The following is a 25,248-nucleotide window of genomic DNA, read 5'->3' on the forward strand; positions in this document are numbered from 1 at the left end:
TGGCTGTAACACTTTCGGTTTATTGGCTGGGGTGCCCTGGTGTGGCCGACCAGCCACTGGGCCTGAGAGAAGCCCTGTCTTGCTGCCCCACTCCCTCCCCTTCATCTTTCACCCTGGCTCCTGTGGGACATGTACGGAAACTCACACCCCAGGAAACAGGGGGAAGTGGAGGCTTAAAATAAAACCAAATCAGGGTTGGAGAAGGGGTGGGAAATGTACATTACAATGAAGATATGCCACCGGCCATACACAATACAGCGTGTAGAGACGGGCAGGGAAGGTGGGCGGGTCCCGCTGACAGACCCTCTCCTGCCGGGCTGGGCCCCCAGAGAGGAATGGCCACTTCAAGTGTCTCAGGGAAAGCTCTGGCTCCCTGGCCCTGGCCCTTCACTCCTGGCGGGGGCAAGGGAGGAAGGGATTGTGGGGCAGTGGCTCATGTAGGAGTCCAGTGCCCTGCCTCACCTGGACCATTGGCCCGCAGGTCCTGGCACCTGGGGGATGGGGACGGGGTCCCGCCTTCTGCCCGGCCCCCGCTGTCCGGCTCAGTTGACTGAGGGCAGCGGGCCTCCCGTCCCCGCCGTGTGAGGGCAGTGGTCACTTCCTGCTGTGCAGCGTGTCCTGGAACTTCGTGCTGGTGTATCGCAGGTGGAAGCCTTTTTTGGTGATGGTGTCATCCGAGTGGAATTTCACCAGGACAGAATCTCCCGCCGAGTACACCTCCTCGGGAGGCTGACAGAGGAAAGGGGTGGGCATGAGAGTGAGGACCAGGGGCTGGGCTGCTGTTTCCCTCCCCGAGCTCCCCAGCTATAAGGAAGGCGGGCAGCTCCCGACTTCCGCCAGATTCCCCCGGCGCCTTGAAGCAGGAGGAGGATTCTTGGGAGTAGGAGTTTAACAGGGTGCCTGGAGGAGGGGAGGCAGCAGGGGGTAGAGGAGCTTGTCTTAAGTTCAGAGTTACACTTTCATTCCACACCCAGCACTGCTACTAACTAGTTAGCCGTGAAGTCTTAGGCAAGGCACTGCCCCTCTCTGGGCCTGGCTTCCCTCAGAAGCAAATGGGAGCAAAAGCTCTCTGCTCTCCAAGCCTAGAAGGGCTGGTGGCAGGAACAAAAAGAGGATAGCTGTGAAAGGGATTTGGAAAGGGAGCAGCTTGTCTGGGCGGCTGCCTTGTTGCTGTCCCGGCTGTCTCTCGGAGAAGACAGGACAGCTGGGTCCCCCAGACCCGGACTCGGCCACGGCGCTCCTGCCCTCCCCCGATGCTGGCCATGGTCAGCTCCTGGTGGTGCCCCTTCCTAGGCCCCTGCAAGCCCCGCCTCACCTGTGTGTGCAGGCCCTCAGAATGACAGCCGCTCACAGAGCATCAGCACAAAGAGGCCCTGGCCCTCAAGGCGTGGAAAGGACCATTTCCAAAAACGCTGGGGACATTTCCAGCAACCATGCCAGGAAGCCCTGACGGAACTGGGTTCCTTCCCCAGGTCCCCTCCCGTTTGCTCCAGCCTGATGGAAGTCTTTGGAAGAAGCCACCTGGGGACACCCAATTTGGTGTGTGACTCACCCAAAGGTGTCAGATCAAGGGAGTCACAAAGAGCCAAGTGGGGAGGGGGCACTAGCTTGGTAGCCTGGGGATTCTGGAGCGGCTGAGCCAGGCAGGCAAGGGGGCTGTGGTTGTGTGCTCCGCTTCCCCAGCTCTCCACCTTGTCCCAGCCCTGCCCAGCCCTTGCCAGTTGACAAAGGCTGAAGCTCTGCTCCTAAGGGGATATTCCACCGGCCAATGCTGGGTTCAGCAGCTACTGCAGCTCCTGGGAAGTTTAACTCTTCCTGGGGCACCCAGGCTGCCCTGGAGCACGGCCATGAGAGAGGCAGGGGACCAGGGAAGTGATGGGAAGGAGGGTGTGTCCGAGTGTGCATATGAGTGTGAGTACATGTGCAAAAGTGTGTGTGTGTGGAATGGTGAGGGGAAGATGGCATTCACTGAAGGAGGAGAGGATTAAAAAGAAAAGAAAAAGAAAAAAACAAAAGAACTCACAAGCTCTGCCTGGAGGAAAATAAACCCACCTCTGTGGTTTTCCTGTGGCCTCAGTTAAAAACCCCATCAAGCAAACTTTTGCCCACTGCCTCTGAAAGTGCCATTTTATGGACCAAGAAGTAATATTCAGTATCTGCTTGGACAGCAGCATCAATGTGCTTTGGGACCAGCTGGCCTTTCACCAAGAAGAGAAACCGGCCGTGGAAGAGATGAGGGTATTGTTACGGCTCCGCCAGAACGACTGCCTAGCACGACTCCGCTCAGTCCTGGTCTCTGGCTCCTGCCCCAACCTCTGCTCTCATCCCGGGCCCCGGCCAGCTGCCTGTGGACTGGGACGAGGGAGTCAGAGGGCAGAGGGAACTCCATCCTCCTCTCCAGCTGCCTGTGGACTGGGACGAGGGAGTCAGAGGGCAGAGGGAACTCCATCCTCCTCTCCAGAGGCCAACTACCTGGGAGACCCAACCAAACTGGTGCTGAGCAGGCTTGGGTCAGGGCAGGGCCTATCCCAGAGGCTGCAGGCACCTCTGTGTTGACCAGAAAGGACCTGGTTTCCTGGGTGGGGATGGCCCAGGGCGGGGCGGGCCTCTGTGAGCGACCACCCACTTTGTAGGTCTCTGGCTCCTACAAAGTGCCAGGCAGGTGCTGTCACCCATGCCGGGACCCCACGCCTGCAGAGGCGCTGGGTCTCTGCACGGGGGTGAGAGGGGTGGCGGGTCTCACCCCTGAGCCGCAGTAGCGCCCCAGTCTGGGGGCCGTGCTGTCGTAGCCGTCGAAGAGCTCCATGTAGTCGTAGCCGCAGTCGGTCTCCTCCTCCACCTCGAAGGTCTGGAACACCAGCTCTACGCCATAGCCCTCCTCGGCCACGATGACCCACGCGCAGTCCACCCCCCCAGGGTAGTTGTTGTCGCCAAACTGGGCGTGGGAGTAAAGGTCCTTGGTCTTCACCTCTGCCTGCACCTGGCCTCCACACTCTGAGGGGGGGAGGGGGACACAAGATCAGCCACCACCCCCTGAGCACGGCTGCGGCCCAGGCACTGTCCCTCCCCACATTCAGGCCTCCTGGCCGGCTGGAGGCCCTGGGACAAGGCCACATGGCTAGCGATAGGTGGGTTTGGACCCGGCCCAGGCCTTGGCCTGGAACAAGTGCTCTGTGGCTTTCCCTCTGGAGAGATGCCCACGGAGGCCCGGGGACGTGGTGGGTGGAAGGCCACTCTGAGTGGAGGCCCCGGGGAAAGCGCGCTTCTTGAAAGAGGTTGCTGCTAATTTGCTCCAGCTGATGGCTGTCACGGAAGAATGTGGGCCCTACGTCGCCTGAGCTCCCATTCTTAAGCGAGAAGACGTACTTGTGGATTTTATGCGAAAACTCCTAATTTTTAGACGTTGGCTCATGTTTTTAAAAAACACAGTGTGGGCCAAACAGAGTAGGTCTGAGGACCAGATGGAGTTCCGGGCCTCCAGTGTGTGACCCTGTGCTGGGAGGGGCAAACGAGAGCAGGCAGGGCAGGGCCAGCCCGTCCGCCCCTTCTTACGCCCTCTGGCCTCCAGGACACCTGGGCTCACAAGTGGGGAGTGGATGGGCGAGGCCTGGGTCAGGGGCTGAGTTAAAAGGGAGGAGCGGGACTGTGGACCCATCAGTTCTGGGGCCTCCCCAACAGGTAGCTTAAGACCCACAAGAAGTCTGCCAAGCCCCCAGCGGTCACCGTTGGCCTGACGTCCCAGGCGTCACAGGACTGGGCCCCAGCCTTTCTCTGTAGCCACACCATTCCCAGTTCACTGCCGTCCTCACACGCCCATTGCTCCAGCCAAACTAAGTGACCTGCAGTCACCTGTGTACACCCAGAGCTGTCTGGGGTTGTGGCTGTGCTTGGGCTCCTCCCCTGCCTGCGATGACCCATCACCTCACACCCAGAGCGAGGCCCTTATCGTGTTTTGTCTCCTGCTGTAATTATCTGTCCATGTCCTGTCTCTCCCCTGGGCTGTGGGTTCCCGTGTGGGCAGGGTGAAGGGCTTACGCCTGATTCATCTCTCCGTGCCCCTCTGAGTCTCCTGCAGGGGGCCAGGGCTCAGTAGAAGGCTCTTGAATAAACGAACAAGTAAATGCATAGTAAACCCCTCAAGGACTGAGAGGTTTGTCTGCTTCGTTCATTTTGTGACCCGCACTTAGGATGCTGCCGCGTACCTGCCACGTGTTAACAAATGTCTGCGGAATGAATGAACGCGTGAATCTGGGGGGGTGGAATGGGGGTGGCCTACTGCACAGTCAAGTGTCCTACCTCTGGGGACTCCAGGGGATTCCCTCCCCATCTCTGGTTCTCTACGCACTGCTGTCACTGCCCTGTTGTCTGACCTTCGCACCCCTAATCAGGACCTCCTCTCCCTGGCCCCGGAGGCCGACTCTCTGCCCCTCTGGTCTGGCCTTCAGGACATGCTGTCTCTCCACCCGGCCAGGGGCTGGGCCTGTCTGTGTCTTCAGGAGCTCTTTGTAACCCTCCGACTGGAGCCCAGGGCCTGCCTTTGAGACCAGGATCAGCAGATGCCTCCAGGACAAATGACCACACAGGGCACCGGCTGCCCCCACCCTGGCCTGCGGTGGGCTCACCTGTGGAGTGGGACGCCTGGAAGCCCTTCCTCTGCACGGAGTTGTCAGAGTAGAAGCGCAGGAACATGCGGCTGCCCGTGGCCAGGACGGGCTCGGGCTTCTTGCTCCCGCAGAAGCGGCCCAGGACGGGGGCCTTGGCGTCACGCCCGTCGTACACCTCCAGGTGGTCATAGGCACACTCAGGCTGGGACTCGATGTCCATCTCCATGAAGGTCTGGAGGGCATGAGGAAGGACAGCGAATTAGGAATTATGTGGCCGGGGGCAGGAGGTGTGGGCAACAGGTGGCACCAAACCAAGGCCCCTGGACCCCAGTTCATGGACACCAGGGCAGTGGCCACTGCTGGTGGATGGGAGACGGGGAGGACCTAGGAATGAGGTGATGGCAGGTACAAACCCACTGTATGCTGGGAAAGGGCCTCTGTCCATACCAGACTTGGGCTTCTCACAGGGATGGCAGCCCTGTGGGCTCAGCCAGGCCACCAGCCTGCAGCCTGCATGGTCCTGAGCAGTGCTCTGAGTGACATGGGGCTTTGGAGCTGACAGGAAATAGGTGATGGGCAGATGGCACAGAGGAGCGGGGTGGGGAGTGGGCACCTTACCAGCTTGACCCGGTGCCCGGGGGTGCTAGAGATGGCCCAGGTACACTCCTTCTTGCTGGGGTATTTGTCAGGCCAGTTGGGGCTGGTGATGGTGCCGCTGGTGGATGTCACCCTGTGGTCACAGCCGGCTGTGGAGAGGTGAGTGAGGGGAAGGGGATCAGCAGGGACCCCAGTGCTCCAATGGTCCCTATGAAGAAAGGAAGGAAGAAGCCCCTCCCTCCCCTCCTCCTCCTTTCTTGCTTCTCTTGTCCCCCACTTAGAAATGGAGTGAAAGCTCACATTACTTCTTTTCCATTCAGTCACCCAGCCCGGGGAAATCTAGCTGCTTGATTCCAAGCTGGACCTCACCTGGCACCATCCATGGAAGCAGCCCTCCCAGGCGCCCCGTGTACATTCCTGGACCTTTGAGGCCATTTGGCCATACCACCTCTGCCCTCCACGAAGCTGACATCCTCTGATCTCCTGCCACGCTTCCACATCCACAGAAGACTTTGGCATCTGACTCAGTTCTCTCCACCCCACTCCTGCCACCATCCTAGGTGATGTCAACAAACACATGGATGGTCCACCCACATGCTGGCCTCTTGCCCCTGACCTTCTCAGCTCTATGGGTTCTCACCTCTCACCCTCAAGGCTTCGTCATCACCTTCCAATTCTCGATGCTACAAACACATCACCCTCGCAGTGGCCACCTCCCGTTCTTCCAGGGCGCTCAGGCCCTCCCTTTCCCTGTCACCTCTTCAGCTTTAGAGCTTTACCTCCATGGCCTCGATCCTTCCACTTCCTCCCAATACTTCCTCCTGGGTTGACTTAACTTGCTTCTCTATCAGCTGGACCATGTGGCCCATCACCCCAGCTGCTCATCAAGGGCCACGCTTGAGCTGCACCATCTTGGAAAACCCCATTTGTGGTCTCCAAGCGTGGCTGGGCCCCCACCCCTTGATATTCTTTGGATTCGTCCTTCATCAGCTCCATCTCTCACCTCCTCAGCTACAGCTCCAAACCTTCCGCCCTCTCCTCAACTCCCAGCCCTGCTCCCAGCAGACCACCTCACCTCCTGCCTCCTGGAGAAAAGCAGGGCCCTCAACTATGAACAACTTCAACTTCCCAACCCCTACCTGCAAATTCACCTTCCCCGCTCACCTTCCCTCCTGCCTTGTCTTAGAGAAGGTGCCACTCCTCCTGGGCAGGAATGGATTTTCCTTCCTTGAGCTGGAGCTCATTGCTGCCCACCATCTGGGGACCCTCATATCACACATTACCCGCGCTCACTCCCTCTGCCAGCTCGGCCAGCCCACGAACCTTCCTACGCTTTGCCCATCCTGAAACAACTCTCTCCTCCGGCTACCACCCATCCTGTCTCCTTGTCTTCAAGAAAACTTGCTACACCACGTTCTCACTACTCATGGCTCCTTGATCCACTGCAATCTGCCTTCTGCCTCGGAACAGCATGGCCTCACAAACTCCAAGGCTGATACTCCTTATTCATTATCATCCAATCTGACAGGTCCCTCTGAGGAAAAGCCAGTGCACTGCTGGACCGGGGAGGAGAAAGGGGCGGGTGGGGTGCAGGCCCAACAGCTGTGCCTATAGTCAGAGGCTCACAGGATGAAGGCACAGCCGCCAGGGTCCAGAGGGGCAGTGCCCTCGCAGGCCGCCCAGCGGCCCGGGTGGAGGCAGGTGGAGCTCCTGGCCTCCACGTTTGAGCTATGCACTGTTTCCATTACCCATCTTCAGCTTCCCATGTCCACACTCACTGCCCCCCACCCCATTTTTACACCAGTTTTCCCCACCCTCTAATTTCTCCTTCCATGCCCACTTCTCTCCCCAGCTACACTGCAGTCTCCTTGGGGGCAAAGGGATCCCCTCTTGAACCCCCTACAGAACTTTGCACAGAACTACACCCTCCGCAGGGCGTCAGGAAATACTGATTTGTTACTAGCCTAGCACTGAGTAAGGAACGATGAGCTCTTCTAAAGTGACTCGGAGCTACACACAGGCCATCTGCCCAGGAAGTTTACACCTGCTCCTGCTATCCTGTTGATGTCAATGCTGAGGGTTCTTTAGCAAAACCCTGTTTTTCATAGAGAGTACAGAGATGGCATGCAGTTTAGACAACATCAGAAGAAGGTCTCCCCTAGCTAAAAGATATGGGGGCTCCGTGAGTCAGGTACTCTGTATTTGGAGAGCCTGAAGCGATGGGGATAGAAGCCCTGGAATGTCCGTTGGGTGCTTCACCTCTGTTTATTCCAGTCGGCAGTTTATTTGCTGGTACTTTGGTTGTCCACCTAGTAATGGTGAGAAGAGGCATTTGCCAGGCACTGTGCTAAGTGGTCAAAGCAAGGGCTCTAAAGCTTAGGACCATCTCACGGGTGAGGCAATTGAAGCTCAGAGAGCCGAAATGACTCACCCAAAGGCACACAGACTCTCAGTGTCAGAGGCGAGTCTGCATTGTGCTGCTGGGACAGTGCGTCCAGCAGGCACGGGCCACAGTGGAATCAACAACCGGGAGCAGGCCAGGGTGGTACTGTATCCAGAGAGGCATCGTGTGACGTGGGCAATGACCTGAGAGCTGTTTCCAAGGATCTGCAGGGCTTCAATGTCAGGGAGGCAGCAGCCCTGTTCTGGGTGTCCCCAGGGGTCAGAGACGTGACCGATAACAGTGATATACGTGACCGCTTGCTATGAGCCAGGCACCGTTCGGAGCACATCACAGCGCCCCGCCCCTAGGAGGAGGGTGCTGGTGCCATCCAGCAGTCACTCGTGAGCAAAGCCAGGTGCGGAGAAAGGAGGTCAGCTGCTCAAGGGCACGTGGCTGGCTAAGGGGTAGGGCTGCGCCAGGCAGCCCGGCACCAGAGTCTGCGCTCTTCACCCCTCTCCCAGCTTGCCTCCCTGACAGAGGGAGGTAGGACAAAGAGAAAGACTTGGACGTGGACTTTAAGGAGCGCTAATTACCAGAGCAGCCTAACAATGGGGCCTGGGGGCAGCCCCTCCTCTCCAGAAGTGTGTGTGGCTTGGATATTGCTGGCGGGGGGGGGGGGGGGGGGGTGTCCGTGCACTAGGCGGGAGGCAAAACGAGGTGACCTCAGAGGTCACTCAGCTTCTCGAGTCCAAAGCGAGGCCGAAGGAGATGGCACCTCTGAGCCCGCTCCCCAGCCTCGGTCCTTCAGGCCCCAGGCCGCGGGCAGCGGGAGGCGCCCGGGGGCTCTGGCAGCGCTTACCTTCCTTGCAGTCGTGCTTGTTGTCGTGCAGGACGAAGCCGCTGCGACACTGACACTCGTAGCTGCCGAAGGTGTTGACGCAGTCTTGCTGGCAGCCGCCGTTATCCTTGGAGCACTCGTCCTTGTCTGCAGGGGGAACAAGCAAGGGCAGACTGGTCCGTGCAGGGCTGAGGGCTGCGTCACCCGAGGGGAAGTGGGAGGACTGGCTGGGCGTCCACCTCGCCCTCCCCCCGCCCCCCCACAGGCGGGGTGGGGAGCGGAGGTCAAGGCGATGGTGGGGGTCCAGGGCACTGCATCAAGCGGAGGTGGCTGAGGGGGGCCCAGCTGTGCGGAGAGAAAGGAGAAGTGGACGGAGGGAGGCTGGGGTCTGGAGCTGACCAGCATGGGAACCCTCTACCATTACCTGCTTACTGGACAGACGGACAAGTGGAAAAACAGACACACGGACAAGCAGACTGCAAGAGAAAGGAGCAGGACGCAGGGGTCCCTCTTTTACTTCACAACAGGAAATGTCACAGACACCATCAAAATGGGAGGGGCGGGAGGCAGGGAGGGTCCCCTGTCCACGTGAGGGGGGGCGGGGGCGAGGAGAGCACCAGTTCTGTCCGGCCGGAGGGAGCCGGGCCGGCACGGCAGAGCGGAGGTCGGGGTGGGCGGCAGCAGAGCCCCCAGCCCATTCCGTCCAAGGTGAGGTTCCTGAGTAACAAAGGGTCCGGGAGGCCAGGCGGGCCTCACTGGGGGGTCCGGTTTCTTTTCTGCACTCGGAATTTGAGCTGGTGGGGCCGTCCCCGGGGGGGCTGCAGAGCTGGCCTCTTTTCTGAAACGAGAGAGAGAAGGAGAAAAGGGACCAAGGGGTGCGGGTGGAGGGCGGGGGCCAGGGAGGGAGAGCAGTGAAAACCAGGCCCGGCTCCGAGGGGGGTCCACGGGCAGCGCGGGGTGGGGGGCAGCGGGACACACATGCAGGACGGCCATGTCCGGAGCAGCCAGGCCACGGAGGGGCAGCGGGTGGGAGGAGGCACAGCGACAGGGGACAGACGGGAGGAAGCCTGCGGCAGGGAGAAGGCCTTGGGGGTGGGAATGAGGCCCGCACGCTGGGGAAGGAGACGTAGAGTCTCTAGCAGAGGGGAGCAGTCCAGGGGAAGGGGGCCTCATCCAGAGCTCGGCTCTCTCCTCTGGTGCTGCAACTACAGAGTGTGTTACAGACACAGACACACACTCACACCAACACACCCACAGACCTATTATCCCTCACCCTGTACCGTCGTCCCGACACGGCAGCACAGACACTGACCCACAGGTTGACACACACACACACACACACAAACACATGCACAGGATACACGTCAGCCCCTCACACACAGACACCACGCTCACACACATCAGCCATCAGCCACCTGTGTACACGTGCACACAGGGATAGATGCCGCTGGCTCACTCCCTGTGCGTGAGGAAGCATGCACAGGCGCAAACACACAGGCACAGGTACAAACAGAGACACACGTGGATGCAGAGACCACGGGCTCGTCAGCAGGCCACTGCGGACTCAGGAGGGCTCGCGGGCGCAGCTGCTCCCATTCGGGTGGATCTGCACATGCGCTCTCCCATGAACACAGAAACTGACACACAGAGGGACACGTGGTCACAGGCACGGGAACGTCACACACACATATTCTCCACTCTCTACATGGTCATTTTGGGTACTGTGTGCCTGGAACGGAGGCAGGCATTCAGGGAAGGGGAGTGGACACACAGAATTCCAGAGATGAGCCCGAGGTAGAAAGGTGCCTGCTGACATTCACATGGCCAGGTGGAGTCTGTGACGACGGCGGCCCTGTTCCGGGTCTCCCTTGGGAGAGGGGCCCGGGGGCTGGAGCACTGGCTCCCAGATGGCCCTGCTTCTCCAATCCACTCTCAGGTGAGCCAGACCCCGTGGGACCCAAACAACCCAAGGTCAAGAGGTGGAGTCCCCAAGTCCTTCCCCAGGTCTCCTCAGTTAGAGCATCGTGAGGGACCCTGACAGAGGGCCCTGTGGAAGCTGCCTTTGCACAAGCCCTGTGAGAATGTGGGGGTGATGGGCACCCTACAACCCATCCTGGGGTTTCACCGAGTAACTCATTGATGACTATGCTGGGAGCTTCAGGAGTCCCAGCTCATGGAATGAGCAAAGACTGTCCTGAAATCGACCCCCATGCCTTCCTCATATTTGCACCCCAGAAACCGAGTACAGTGCCTGGCACATTGTAGGGGTAAAAGAAATACTTGCCCAATGAACGAGTGAGTGGGTGAGTGAGTGCTGAGTGCAGTATTGAGAGCTGTGAGCCCTGAGAAAGGGCTGCTTTAGTGCCCAGAGAGGGGCTCTGCCATGGTTGGGGGCAGCCTCTCCTGGGAGCCAGGGATGCAGGTTGCAGGAGGGGCAGGAGCAGGGAGTGGACACGGGCTGGGACAAGGAGATGGCACTCACCCTCCAGTGCCAAATGCCCCGGAAGGTGGCTGGGGTCACACTGAAGGTCTTCAGGCTCTCTCTTCTTCTTGCCTTATGGTCTCCTCGCTGGGTGTCCCAAAAGTCCAAATAGCCCCCCTCCTGGGGGGTCAGAGTCAGATGCCCTGGACCCTGAGGGCTGAAACTTGATGCCCAGCGGTGAGGGTCCTCTGCAGGCTTCTTGTGAGAAGGGGCAGTGCAAGTGTGCATGTGCAGGTGTGTGTGTGCGTGAGTGTGCGTGCACGTCTGTGCAGGGCTGAGGGTGGGCTGAGGGTAGCACAGTGTCGGGCCAGGGCGGGGCAGTAACCGTGGGTGGAGAGCCCTGGGCTCTAGGTCTGACAGATGTGGTGCTGGTCCCCCTCCGTGCCCACCCCCGCAAGACTGGAGCAACAGAAGGGCAGGAAGAGACAAGAGTAAGCAGGTAATGGTTTCCCCGGGGCCGAGCCCATCCCTGAGTAGATGGTGCGTCCCCTCAGCCCTCTGGTGAGCACCTCACACGGGTTCCAGGTGGGCCCAGGGAAGAGAGGGAGTCGCATTGCAAGGGTCTCAGCCAGCAGCGGGGCAGGGGCTGTGAGGCACTGAAAGCAGAGCGGGGTGGCTGGCAGTGCCAAGCAGGGAACCAGTGCACAGGGGCAGTGTATGGCATCCAGTGGGGCAGGCGAGGGTGCAGGGCGGCCACACAGGGGACTGGAGGAGGCAGGACCCTGGGCAAAGGAGGGGAGAAGGAAGGCAGCGTGGACCCGGCAGGGGGCTCCTGGGCTCCCTGCCGCCCATGCCTGGCCCACCAGGCGTGCGGGGATGAGGATCCCCGGGCTGCTCCCCGACAAACTGTCTGCTCCGGCCGGCCCATGGCCTCCTGCCTGCCCGGAGATGGGGCCCTCAAAGGGACTCGACCCCTAGCCTTACACGGGGCAGCTGTCAACAGGCGTGTGCTGGCTGGATCTGAGTCCCCCACCGAGGGCCTCGGGGCAGTGGGAAGGCTTTGGGGTTGAGGGAAGGGAGGCTCCTCATCGCTTCTGAAGGCCCCGGCATGACCCCATTTGGTGTGTGCAGGTTCTGATTAAAGATCCAGCCGCTGCCAGATAAGCTGCCCCACAGTCCAATGCAAACGCCCTCCTCTTCTGCATGCGGCAGTGCCCGGCCTCACTGAACCCTGTTCCCAGGGCCTGACCTCTCTCGGGTCTTGGCTGGCGGCCCCTGAGGCCTGGAGCGCCCTCTCCCTTCCTTTCTGCAGGCCTATGTCCTGCCCGGCCTCAGGTCGGCTCCCATACAGCCTTGAGGGCTCAGGAATAGCGGGGTTCAGGCGGGGAGGGCTGTCCTGGTGGTGGAGGGCCAGTGCGGAGAGCAGGGGACAGACCCTGCTGCCCGGCACCAGAGGGGCTGCAGAGTACAGGGGTGCAGCGGCAGGAAGAAAGGGATGCGGGGCTCGGAGCTGGGGAGTCCGGGGTTACCTGAGAAGAAGTGGGCCTTGAAGCCCTTTTTGGAGACTGTGTTGTCGGACTTGAACTCCACACGCATGTTGTTGTACTGGGAGGTGATGACCTCGGGCTTCTCGGAGCCACAGAACTTGCCGTGCAGCTTGGAGTCGGCCGTGAGTCCGCTGCGCACCTCCACGAAGTCGTACTTGCACACCTGTGGGGCAGCGCAGCTCCAGGCCCACCTCCTCCAGGAAGCCCCTCCTGACCACCCTCGCCTGAGGAGGCTCCCTGTTCTGTGGGTCCTTTCGCCTTTAGTTACCTGCTTTGCCACATCTAACAATTCAAAAAGTGCCACCCTACCCCATCAGTTCCTCTTGTGCTCCCCACACAAGCCCCCAGCCCTGCCTCTCCCCACAGGCTTCTGGACTCCACGTCCTTCATTCCCACGTGCCACGTGCTCCCTGGCCTTCAAGGCCCTCCTCCCTGAGCCTCCCCTGCTTCCTCTGAACCCCCCTCCGCCTCTACATTCCTGGAGTATTTCTTTCGGAGGGTAGGAAGCAGGCACCAGCCTGAGCTCGCATGCCTCAGACCTCCCTGCGTCTCCTCAGCCCCAGGCGGGCACTTACATCATTGCCCTCGGTCTCGAAGAAGTCAAACTGCAGGGAGATGCGGTACTGGGTGGGCGCCACCAGCTGCCAGATGCAGTTTTTGTTAGGGGGGTACTCCTTGGGCCAGCCCGGGCTGGTGATGGAGCCATTGAGCTTGGTGAGGAATCCACCACAGGCAGCTGGGGGGACAAGGGAGGTGGCGTCACCCACCAGGAGTCCCGGCTCTAGAGAAGGGCATGGACACAGGCTGGGGTGCATGAAGGAGGAGGAGTGGGTTTGTGGGTTCCCCCAGCCTGGGGGGCTTGTGTGTGGTCTCTATGGGGAAGAAGGGAAGGAGGCAGGGCGAGGGGGGTGTCTTCAGAGTAGGAGGAGTTGTGTGGTCACTTCAATTTTCTCTATGAGAGAACAGGCCAGGCATCTGCTTAGAGGTGGGGGGGGTGGGGTGAGGGGCTTCAGAAAGGCAGTACCAGTGGGCAGGGGGCGCTGGGAGGGAGGCAGAGGGGATGGGGCTGTGGGGGAGGATGGGGAGGACGGAGAGGAGGGCAGGGAGGACCGAGAGGAGGGCAAGGAGGACCGGGAGGAGGACAGGGAGGACCGGGAGGAGGGCAGGGAGGGCCGGGAGGAGGGCAGGGAGGGCCGGGAGGAGGGCAGGGAGGGCCGGGAGGAGGGCAGGGAGGGCCGGGAGGAGGGCAGGGAGGACCGGGAGGGAGGCAGGGAGGGCCGGGAGGAGGGCAGGGAGGGCCGGGAGGAGGGCAGGGAGGACCGGGAGGAGGGCAGGGAGGACCGGGAGGAGGGCAGGGAGGGCCGGGAGGAGGGCAGGGAGGACCGGGAGGAGGGCAGGGAGGGCCGGGAGGGAGGCAGGGAGGACCGGGAGGAGGGCAGGGAGGACCGGGAGGAGGGCAGGGAGGGCCGGGAGGAGGGCAGGGAGGGCCGGGAGGAGGGCAGGGAGGGCCGGGAGGGAGGCAGGGAGGGCCGGGAGGAGGGCAGGGAGGGCCGGGAGGGAGGCAGGGAGGGCCGGGAGGAGGGCAGGGAGGGCCGGGAGGAGGGCAGGGAGGGCCGGGAGGAGGGCAGGGAGGGCCGGGAGGGAGGCAGGGAGGGCCGGGAGGAGGGCAGGGAGGGCCGGGAGGAGGGCAGGGAGGACCGGGAGGAGGGCAGGGAGGACCGGGAGGAGGGCAGGGAGGACCGGGAGGAGGGCAGGGAGGGCCGGGAGGCACGGAGGGAGAGGGAGCTGCTCAGAGGTGAGTGGAGAGAAGCCGGGCAGCAAGATCAGGCTGAGCTGGAGTCAGTTAGCCAGAGAGCGTTTCACTACCTCCTGGGAATATTTATAATGAGAGGCTGGAACTCAGTGCCTTTCTAAGAACAGTGGTTTCCAAATTGTGGGTCATGACCTTCTGGTGGGTGATGAAATCAGTCAAGATCAGCATTTAAAAAGAAGAACAAGAATGAAAACAAAACAAAACCAGAGTACATCACACCTGGTCACAGTGTGTTCCAGGGGATTGAAACATACAATGTATTCCTTATCCATGAGTAGTGACCAAAGTGCCAGGGAATCCTAGTTTTTCTGGAAAGGGGTCTGTCCAAGGGCAGAAGAGATCCGGGCTGGAGGGTTTGGGGTGGGAGAGGGAACAAGGTCCTGGGCAACCTGGGGGCACTTACCCTCGCAGCGGCGCTTGTCAGGGGCCAGCTCATACCCAGGGTCGCAGCTGCACTTGTAACTGCCCAGGGTGTTGAGACACCGCTGCTCACAGCCCCCGCGGTTGGGCCGAGAGCACTCGTCCACCTCTGCGGTCGGAAGGAAAGGGTGTCAGGGACTCCCAGCCCGGGGCCTGGGTCCCTGCTCCTGCCCTCTGCTTGAGAGTCAAGTCCAGGGTCCCTCAGGCTGCTAGGACCACCCCCAGTCCCATTCCAGGGGGAGGAAGTCAGCTGTGACCTGCTCAGAACCCCACTCAGTCCCCAGGGGATCCTGTCTGTGACAACCCCAAAGGGACAGGCAGTGCCCTGAAGGAGGGGACAGGTGGGCCCATGGAGCCTTCCTTCTGACCACACTGGCTGGGCCGGTGGCCACCACCATTCACTGGGGCCTCTCATGTGCCGTCCCCGGCTGAGTACTATTATTTCACCTCTGCTTCAATCCCTACATGAAGCCTGTGATAGAGGGGCTGTAACTGTGCCCAGCTTACAGATGAGGAAATGAGGTTTGGGCAGAACACCCTCAATGCCCAGGGTCACACCAATAAAAAGTCCATGCTGCCTTGTCTCTTCCCTGAGCTCCTACGGTACTTCCTGCCTGCACATCTCACCAAGATTCCTTCAGTACAAACTTTTGGACTTTAAGGCAACTCCTGAATTGTTATGTCAATTCTCTGTCGAGCACCTACCGTGTGTCAGCTACTTTTACCTATGTTTGTCATTTACGCAATGAGGTATGTAGTTTTTCAGTGGGACCTTTTCTGCCCAGTTAGGCCATAAATTCAAGGGCAGGGCGCCAGGGTCTACGAATCCCTCACAGTGTGTTGAGTGAGTGAATGAGGAACGAATGAAGCCATGGCAGCACCCATTCACAATAGCCAAGGTGTCCACCAATGGATGAGGCTAAAGGAAATGTGGTTCAGACACACAGTGGAATACTATTCAGCCTTAAAAAAGAAGGAAATTCCGCCATATGCGATAACACGGATGAACCTTCAGGACATTATGTTAAGTAAAATAAGCCAGTTCCAAACAGTCGAATTCTGCATGATTCCACTTACATGAGGTATCTAAAATAGCCCAATTCATAAAATTAAAGAGTGGAATGATGGGTGTCCAGGGCTGGGGGAGGGGGAGGTGGGGAGTTATGAATCAGTGGGCATAAAGTTTCCGTCAAGCAAGGAGATCTGCACAGCACTGTGCCTTGGTCAGCAATACTGGTCTGTACACTTACTTAGATGTGTTCCGAGCGTAGATCTCACGCTAAGTGTTCTTACCACAATCAAATAAAATTTTAAAAATAAAAAGAAGGAACAAAGGAGGTGGGTTGGCCACAGGAGTGGGCCGGGGTAGGGGAGCGGGGAAGGAGGCACCTTTGAAAAAGTTAACGGCGAAGCCAGCTTTGTTAATGGACCCATCAGAGACGAACTTGAGCCAGAGGCGGCTGGACGTGCTCTTGATGTCGTCCGGCTTCTCGTAGCCGCAGTAGCGCCCGATGAGGGTGCTGCTCTCGCTGTGCCCGTCGCGCACCTCCAGATAGTCATAGGCGCAGCTGTCGTGGCGCTCAATCTGGGGGTCGGGGGCTCCGTCAGCAGGAGGAGCCCTGGCGGCCCAGACCCAAGCCCCGGAAGCCCGCAGGAGGTGGGCCGTCCTGGGGGTCTCTGACCCACCTCAAAGGACTGGAAGGTGAGGCCCACATGGAAGCCCTCGGACACCTGGATCCGCCAGATGCAGACTTTGCTGGGCCGGTAGTCGTCTGGGTAATTGGGCGACTGGATGTGGCCGTTGTCCTTTTTCACATCTCCCCCGCAGATGGCTTTGGGGACAGGGGACGAGGTGGGAAAAAGAGGATGTCGGTCAGAATGCTCTGCAATGTTCGAGAGCCCCTCTACCCCCTCTTCCAGCCCTGCCCACCCACATCCCCAGCTTCCCAGTGCCCCTGGCCCTGGCCAGTCCCAGTGGGATCTCTGCTTCCTCCTTCACGGGCCCTCGGCCTTGCGTCTGGGGTGCCAGGAGGGAGTGGTTCTAGGGTGTCCAGGGACCCCACCTCTGACTCCCCCGTCCCCCTGCCTCGGTACCTTCATAGACCGCAAAGAAGCCTTTCCCGACCCAGTTGCTGCTGCTGCGGAATTCAACCCAGAGGCGGCTGTCGGTGGAGACAATGGGCTCCGGGAGTTTGCCCCCGCAGAAGCGGCCTGCACAGACGGCGCGGACAGGGGGCAGTGAGGCCCAAAGCAAGGCCCTCTCCCTTCCCGCACCAGGGCTGCGCCTCCAGGAAGCCCTCCCCACCTCTCTGAGGGGCTCAGGGGCTCTGGCCCTGGTCTGCACTTGAAACACATTCAAGTTGGCCCGCATCTGGTCCAAGGTCCAGTTTGGCCTTGAAGAGCCAGAGTCCACTCTAGAAGATTTCATGCCCTTGAGGGAAAGGATAGGAGTCTGTTTCTGGAAGGAAAGGTAACTCCTCACCTTAACCAACGGTACCTGTGTTTTATTTACTTTTTAAAAAGAGCATTACCATCACTACTTATCCTTTCTTATTTGCTCTCCATGCAAACAAGTAATAACCAAAAACAAACACAGTTTTCTTTTGCTCAAATGCAAGGGATGCCATGGGACCCCAAATAAATCCCAGAAGCCGGGGACTGGGTCAGAAAATATCCTCTTTGAAATAAAACCTGACAAGAATCCACATAAGCAGATGAGGCTGGCCATCTGTGGAATTCTTTGTAGTCAAGAATTGACTAGGGATGATTTGTGTGTTCGTAATAAGATGGGTGTTTCCCAACTTTCAGCAATGGACAGAGGGTGCTGCCCTAGGAATGTAAGTTATGAAAAAGAAACTGCAAAAAAAAAAAAAAAAAGAAAGAAAGAAACTGCAATCTTGGAAATGCTAACACTTCTGTAGCAAGAAGTGTCGTAATGACAGCTGCTTTGGGTGACTAATAAGAAATATTTGAATATCAGAAACTGGGGGAAAAAAAAGAGATGGTTAGCGAGGATTTCTCAGCCTGCTTCAGGCAGAGGCTGTGAGACAAAGTTCTAACGCTAATGAGCGGTCCTGAGCTACTTAGGCTCACATCCAGATCGAAGAAGGAGAATGCATGTAGCTCCTCAGGCTCTAGCTCTGTGTCCATTACAGCATCTTCTGTCCTGTGGTTCTGACCCATCCATCCCCCACTTACCCACTCCCCTACCCCCTGAGACAAAGCATCCTGTGCAAACAAATTTGGGCGACCGTGCCAGGAATGTAGGCCTCTGTGGTGCACCAGGCTGCATTGTGGGCACCCTCAGGCCACATCTCGTAGACAGAAAACGGAGCCTCTGAAATTGCCCAGAGGAGGAAGAGAGCCTGGAGCTGAGAGGACGGGCCTGTCCATCTCCGTCTGTCACCTTGTGTGACTCCCCACACCTATACACTGACGGCCACCCTCTGAGGGAGGCCTGGAAGCCCGTACTGAGGACCCTGAGGTCCAGACTGGGGAAGAGACTTGCCCAAAGTCACACATTTAGTGATGGAGCCGGCAGCACTGACTATACCAGGACTCCTGGTTCCCATGCTAGGGTGCTGCCTTTAGCCAAGCGCTGGTGTTGGGGGGAGGATGCAGAGCGTGTCATGTGAGTAGTTCTAAGAAGGACGCAGCTGTGGAGGCGGTGAGACGGGGCTGTGCCGGTACCTCGGAGGGGCGCCTTCCTCCAGAAGCCGTCTCGGACCTCCACGTAGTCGTACCAGCACAGGCGGCTGCGGTACAGGTCCATGGACGTGAAGTTCAGGATGATCTGGGGAAATGGGGGAGGAAGAAGGTTACACCGCTGCCCACACATCGCCCGCCGGCCTCGCCCACCAGCCCCATGACCGCTGCCTGCCTCGCGAGGCTGTGTGCCACGGGTTATAAATAGTTAAGTGCTCCAGAAAGGAGCTCCTGGCACAGAAGTGTCCCTCGTCCCCAGCCATCTGCCAGTTCTAGTCAGCATTCTTCCCAGATACCCCAAGCCAGGCCTCACTTAAAATGCACAGCCTCGTTGAAAATATGTTTGAGACCTGGGGTCTCATTTTACTCATCTCCTTAGTAAGGAGCCGTTGCTTAGGGTTAAACAAACCCAGCTCTCCTCATGGTCAACTTAAATAATATAAATTACAGCATCTTTAGAGGGAAGAGGTCTCCTTGGTGAGAGGAAGGGCCCAGGGCGGCATGTGGGACCAGGGGCAGGGGGCGGTCTGAACGGGAATGAAGGGTTCAGAGAGGAAGAGCAGAGGGAAGAAGGCCTGAGTTACCCATTATCACGTATTTACTGAATGCTGGTTCTAGGCAGGGCTCGTGCTACCCGCTGAAGGGAATATCAGGTCTGTATGCCTCCCAAGAATGGGTTTAAGACACTCAACTATACTTCAATTAAAAAAAAAAAGGGCTTCCTTGGTGGCGCAGTGGTTAAGAATCTGCCTGCCAATGCAGGGGACACGGATTCGAGCCCTCATCCGGGAAGATCCCACATGCTGCAGAGCAACTAAGCCCATGCACCACAACTACTCAGCCTGCGCTCTAGAGCCCACGAGCCACAACTACTGAACCTGTGTGCCGCAACTACTGAAGCCCACACGCCTAGAGCCCGTGCTCCACAACAAGAGAAGCCACCGCAATGAGAAGCCTGCGCACCTCAACAAACAGGTGCCCCCGCTCGCCACAACTAGAGAAAGCCTGAGCACAGCAACGAAGACCCAATGCAGCCAAAAATAAATAAATAAATAAATAAAAGAAAAAAAAAAAAGAAAAAGATATGTCCTTGTCAAGGAACTTAGGACTTAGAAGAATAAGACATATGCATGAAAAGACCACCTAGTGAAAAACTCAAGACTCCAGTCATACGAGCCTGGGTTTGAATCTCGCCTCTGCATAAAATGGTGCATAAAATGGTGCATAAAATGAGGAAAGAGCATCTCACCCTAACACAGCAATACATCCGTATAGATACTGCCCTAAGCACCTCCTTCACATAAACTTATTTCAGCCCTTGAACTCATCAAATGTTCACCTAATACTGGAGGAACGTTTGATACCTCGGTAAGTACCAAGTCTCCCCAGCAGGGGGGCATATGAACAGGTAGAGAAGCACACTTCCTAGGAGGGAAACTGCTTCTTTAGTAGTTTCTGGAGTGAGCCCTGAAGCCTGCTGTATGTTCAGAGTCCAACAAGCAGGGACTCCAGAGAATGGCGCCCCCATCTGCGAGGAGTGTGCAGTGGGCACGAGAAGGCCCAAGGGGCCCACCTGTTAGGTGCTAGCTGGGTTCCCTGCTGGAGGAGAAGGGGACAAGGGTGTCCATCTCCCCTGTGGCTCACTGCAGTGTTAGAGGCAGACAGAGTGGAGGCCAGAATGAAAAAGATCCCACGGGTGCTGGCAGTTGCTGTCTGCAGCCAATACTGCCGCTGGTCAAGGAAGAGCTCCTGGCTCATGGTCACTTTAGCACCGACCCCGTCAGAATTCTTGGTGTCTTCTTTTTTTTTTAATTTTAATTTTTTATTTTATTTTATTTTTATTTATTTATTTTTGGCTGCATTGGGTCTTCGTTGCTGTGCGCAGGCTTTCTCTAGTTGTGGCGAGCGGGGCCGACTCTTTGTTGTGGTGCGTGGGCTTCTCATTGTGGTGGCTTCTCTTGTTGCGGAGCACGGGCTCTAGGCATGTGGCCTTCAGTAGTCGTGGCACGTGGGCTCAGTAGTTGTGGCTCGTGGGCTCTAGAGCACAGGCTCAGTAGTTGTGGCGCACAGGCTTAGTTGCTCTGTGGCATGTGGGATCTTCCTGGAGCAGGGCTCGAACCCGTGTCCCCTGCATTGGCAGGTGGATTCTGAACCACTGCGCCAGCAGGGAAGTTCCTTCTTGGTGTTTTCAGTATCCACCTGAACTATCCTTCCCATTTCCTGACCTTTGCATTCCCTAACCTCCTCTCTCACCCTCTCTCTGCCCCTTCTCAGCCAGCACATCATGCCCTGGACCTTATCATCCATAATCTCAAATCCAAGGACCCCACTCTACATCCATGTGCCCCAATCTTTCCTTGCTCACTCCCTCTGTACACAGAGCTCAACGATCCTTCCAGTTCACTGCAACCTTCAATCTACTGAGCCTGTTGTACTTTCACTGCCTTTCACCCCCCTGTACTTACATTTCTTCTGACCTAACTTGGAACCCATGGTCCATCTTTCATATTTTCTTTTGATTCACACATGAGTTTAAATATGTTTGTGTTTGGGGGGGGCTTTCATTAATTTTGTTACTCTGAGATGTAATCAAGTGAGATCACGTTTTGAAAAGTGCATTACAGGGGACTTCCCTGGTGGCGCAGTGGTTAAGAATCTGCCTGCCAATGCAGGGGACACAGGTTCGATCCCTAGTCCGGGAAGATCCCACATGCCGTGGAGCAACTAAGCCCGCGTGCCACAACTACTGAGCCTGCGTGCTGCAACTACTGAAGCCTGTGCGCCTAGAACCTATGCTCTGCAACAAGGGAAACCACTGCAATGAGAAGCCCGCACACCGCAAGGAAGAGTAGCCCCCGCTCGTCGCAACAAGCAAAAGCCCACGTGCAGCAACAGAGACCCAACACAGCCAAAAAATAAATAAAAATTTAAAAATTAAAAGAAAAGTGCACTATATTACCCCTTTTTTTTTTTTTTGGCCGTGCCGCATGGCTTGCAGGATCTCAGTTCCCCAGTCAGGGATTGAACCCAGGCCACGGCAGTGAAAGCCCGGAATTCTAACCCAATATTTTATCTTTTTAGAAAATGACCAAATATGACCACAGGGGAAGTTTAATTCACTATGGAATCCTCGGTGCATGGCACATAATAGTTGTTTAATAAATATTTCTTGAATGGAATTTTGCTTTTTGGAATCTATTCTAATATACTTGCCCAAGTGTATAAAGATTTAAGTTTCAAGGTATTTATTTTGGCAGTAATGAAAGCTTGGAAAAACTTAAATCAGCATCCATCAAGAGACCTGAGGGGATGATTAAATAATTAAATTAAGGGCAATCAAGACGATGGGATGCCAAGCAACCAGGAAAGTGATTGAGGTAGATCTATATGTGCTGACATGGAATGATGACTGTGATTTATTGTTGAGTGAAAGGCAAGTTACAGAAGGCCACACACCCACACCCACACCCACACCCACACACTAGAAGGGTCTGGAAGGACATCCCAAGTGTTACCAATGCTTAGTTGTCTCTGTGGAGTGGGATTTGGAGGATGATCAAGGGGAGAAAATTCACTTTTTACCTTAGGCATTCCTACACTGCTCAAAATTTTTACAACATGCATATGTTATCTTTATATCTAGCAAACAACAAAAATACCTTTCGAAGAGCTGCTGGGTGGAAGAAGGAATGCAGAGGGCCGAGTGAGGGCTCCCTGACTCCTAAACTTACACCCTTAACCCCTACTCCACGTGGCCTCCTTGGGCCTGCCAATCAATTTCACTCAGCAAGCAGCCCTGAGAACGGCAGCCACTTTCCCTTCCTCCCCGGAAACAACTGTGACTCTGTCCAGGGGGGATGGATTCAGGCCTCCGAAGAATAAACCGTGCCCAGCCAGCAGAGCCCCACAGGGCCCACCCAAGACCTGCCACGGGCAGGAGGAAGCAGAGGTCACCTCACGTGGAAGGAAGAGACCTGGGCTAGCAGTCAGGGGCATCCTACAGGGAGGCGCAGCCACGGCTATATTGAGACCGGAGGTGTCTAATTAAGAGTTGTAACAACTTCTGTCGTGTGGAAACAGCTGTGCGCTGGTGGCAGGGGCACTGCCCTATGGCAAGGAAAACTGGGCCAGCTCTGCCACTTCCTGGCCGGTGACTCCGGCCCATGGCTTGACTTTGTGCCTCGCTGTCTCTTTCTGAAAAATGGAGGTGACCGTAAGGACTCCACTGGGAAGTTGGGGGTAAATGAGATACGGGTACAGAGTCCCCAGGGGCACCCTGCGTGTGGGAAGTATTCCTCATGCTTGTTGGGTGCTCTCAGGGAGGAGTTGGGAGAACACGCCGACCCTGGGGGACCTGTTGTCTGGCTTCAGTCAGATCTTAGGCCTCATTTAACTCCTGTTTCCTCATTTAACTCCTCCTCTGGGCCTCTGTTTCCTTATCTGTAGGATGGTAACGGGAATAGTACCAGCCTCATAGGACTTAGGGGAATTAAATTAATACACGTAAAATTTATGACCTTGTCTGACACGGGTGCCATACATATATGTCACACATCCATATGACAGTGTATGCCACTTGATAAACGTTAATTTCACTCCTGGAGTTGAATTTGCTTAGATAGTTTGATATTGGGTTCTAAGGACGGTCCGGATCAGAACCCAGGAAATAGAGGGAGGCAAATGAGGTACCCGGGGAAGTTGACCAGGGCTCACTCATTTAATAGATCAGGACCGTAGAATGATACTAGCAGCTAACATGGATTGAATTCCCACTATGTTCCAGGCAGTGCCCTAAGCACTTTATGTACATTAACTTGTTTAATCCTCGTATCAACCCCATGAGGGAGGTACTATCACCAGGCTCATTTCACAAATGGGGAAACAAAGGCACAGAGAGGGCAAGCAACTTCCCCAAGATCATACATCCAGTAAAGAGCACAGCTGTGCGTCAAACCCAGGCACTCTGAATCCTAAACTTATACCCCTAACCTCCATTCCACGTGGCCTCCCCAGGCCTACCAATCAATTTTGCCCAACGGCTGTGCAAAGAATGAGCATCAACTTTCCCTCCATGCTCAGAGCTCTACGCCCTTCAGTGCCTGAGAAGAGGGACTTAAGGGAGGACCCAGCCCAGGCCTTGCAGAGGAGGGATGGGAGGGGTCATCTCTGCCCAGCTGGGGGATGGGAGGAGGCAGAATTTGGGTTGGACCTTGATGGGAATGAGGGTGGATACGGCCAAATCCAAAAACATTTTAAGTTCTTATCTTCTTGGCTCCTCTGCAACATTTGACTATGGGCTCCTTCTGAAACCACTTTCCTGCTCATAAAGGAGTTCCCTTCGTTGCTTGGGAAACACTGTAAATCCTCTTCAGGGCAGTTGCTAATTACGTGCAGTGTAAAGACTTGAGGATCCTCCAAGAAGTCCTCCAAAGTGGCTCTTTCTCCTGTTTGACATCCCTACGACTTGCACAATTCTACGAGATAAGTTTTACATTATCACTTGCATGTCTGGCAATAAGCTGAGAACTGGTAGGCTAGTGAAAAACAACCTCTCAGGAGCCAAATAGATGTCAAAGTCCATCCGCTAACACACGTGGATTTATTTAAGGTTTACTGTTGAAAGAGTAGACTTTGGAGTCAGATAGTCCTAGAACTGAATGCTGGTTCCACCATTGCTACCTGAGCAAACTTGGCCAGATCTACTGCTGCACTTTAAGCCTCAATTCCCTCCACTCTCCAGTAGGGATAACAGTACCTACGTCATGAAACGGTTGTGAGGAATAATGAGATCATGCATGTAAGATGCCAGTACTTTGGCACATAATTGGTAAGTAACAAAGAGTGGCCATGCCAATTTTATGATACCATCCTCTTCTGACTCCCCAGCCTTTAAATGTTTCTGTCCCCCAGGGTTCCATCTTTGGTTCAGTTACAACTCTACAGTTTCAACCAGGACCATGGGTGGGTTTTACTTTTTGCATTTCTACAATCATGCATTGGTTAATCTGGAATTTTTATCCATAGCCCACTTCTCTCCCTGGAGCTCCAGGCAGGCCTCTGAAAAAGGATGGGGAGTCTTGTGGGAGCTATGAAGGGAGCAGGTCCCAGGCACAGAGAGCCTCCTAAGGCAAGGCCATGTGCTCACTAGGGACTAGGGCCAGCCCATGCCAGCCCACAAAGCAAGGAAAGAAGAGGGTCCTGACCAGGTTGCCATATGCCTGCCAACTGAGCAAACCTCCTGAATGGGAAAGAAAGTGATGCTCTACCCTACTCTGTGCTCCGCAGGGCCGGGGACTGTCTCGTGCACCTGTCCATCCCCAGGGCTGGGCCCAGCACTGGGCACCTAGTGGCCACACAAGTTGCCGAATGGCACTTAGTTGTTGGAATGGGACAAGGCTTTAGAATACACACAGTATTTCAATCACAGACTTTTATGTCATAATCCAGGATCTATGAGATCTTGGGCAAGTTAATTTTTCCAAGTTTGTTTTCTCATATACAAAATGAGGCTAACATTAGCACCCAGCCTATAATGTTGTGCTAAAAGACATAACACAGAGATTTAACACATGCCTGGCCAATCATATGCTCAATAATCATTAGTTGTTATTATTATTATTGTTATCCACGGTGAGATTTCCAAAGGCTGGAAACCCTCAGCAGAGGAATGAAGGAATCCAGGGCAAGGTCACTACAAGCCAGTGAAAAGGACGGCAATTTTTAACTTAGATTCAGAACAAGAAGAAGAACAAGGAAGGGGTGGGTTCACTTTTGAGGGAAGATGGTAGAAAGTTAACCAAGGGAGATAGGGAATTACTCAGCTCTCAGTAAAAGTCTGTCGTAAGTGAGGATGATCTTCAAATTATAAAAAATAAAATCAGCATCGTTTGGAAAGGAAATAGAAGCTCAATAATACAGA

At 56.3% G+C, this 25,248-nt stretch overlaps 1 protein-coding gene across 6 annotated transcripts in view; it reads right to left on the bottom strand.

Moving 5' to 3' along the window:
- Positions 1 to 25,248, bottom strand: part of BMP1 (bone morphogenetic protein 1) — a 40,376-nt gene continuing 15,128 nt past the window's right edge. The window contains exons 9-22 of one of the 6 annotated variants that reach the window (XM_059926934.1): positions 18,315 to 18,417; positions 16,719 to 16,835; positions 16,311 to 16,456; positions 16,014 to 16,209; positions 14,608 to 14,733; positions 12,967 to 13,127; positions 12,374 to 12,554; positions 8,444 to 8,569; positions 7,633 to 7,846; positions 7,461 to 7,510; positions 5,223 to 5,350; positions 4,623 to 4,836; positions 2,744 to 2,994; positions 1 to 729 (exon numbers count right to left, since the gene is read on the bottom strand). In XM_059926934.1, coding sequence (XP_059782917.1) covers positions 595 to 729; positions 2,744 to 2,994; positions 4,623 to 4,836; positions 5,223 to 5,350; positions 7,461 to 7,510; positions 7,633 to 7,846; positions 8,444 to 8,569; positions 12,374 to 12,554; positions 12,967 to 13,127; positions 14,608 to 14,733; positions 16,014 to 16,209; positions 16,311 to 16,456; positions 16,719 to 16,835; positions 18,315 to 18,417 — 2,148 coding nt within the window. In that variant the 3' untranslated portion in view covers positions 1 to 594. Of the gene's footprint in view, positions 730 to 2,743; positions 2,995 to 4,622; positions 4,837 to 5,222; positions 5,351 to 7,460; positions 7,511 to 7,632; positions 7,847 to 8,443; positions 8,570 to 8,846; positions 9,261 to 10,904; positions 11,025 to 12,373; positions 12,555 to 12,966; positions 13,128 to 14,607; positions 14,734 to 16,013; positions 16,210 to 16,310; positions 16,457 to 16,718; positions 16,836 to 18,314; positions 18,418 to 25,248 lie in introns of those variants that run through there. The other 5 variants (XM_059926935.1, XM_059926937.1, XM_059926936.1 and 2 more) reach the window with 5 other exon arrangements.

This window comes from Balaenoptera ricei, chromosome 6 (genome assembly GCF_028023285.1).
Source record: "Balaenoptera ricei isolate mBalRic1 chromosome 6, mBalRic1.hap2, whole genome shotgun sequence".
Lineage (NCBI taxonomy): Eukaryota > Metazoa > Chordata > Mammalia > Artiodactyla > Balaenopteridae > Balaenoptera > Balaenoptera ricei.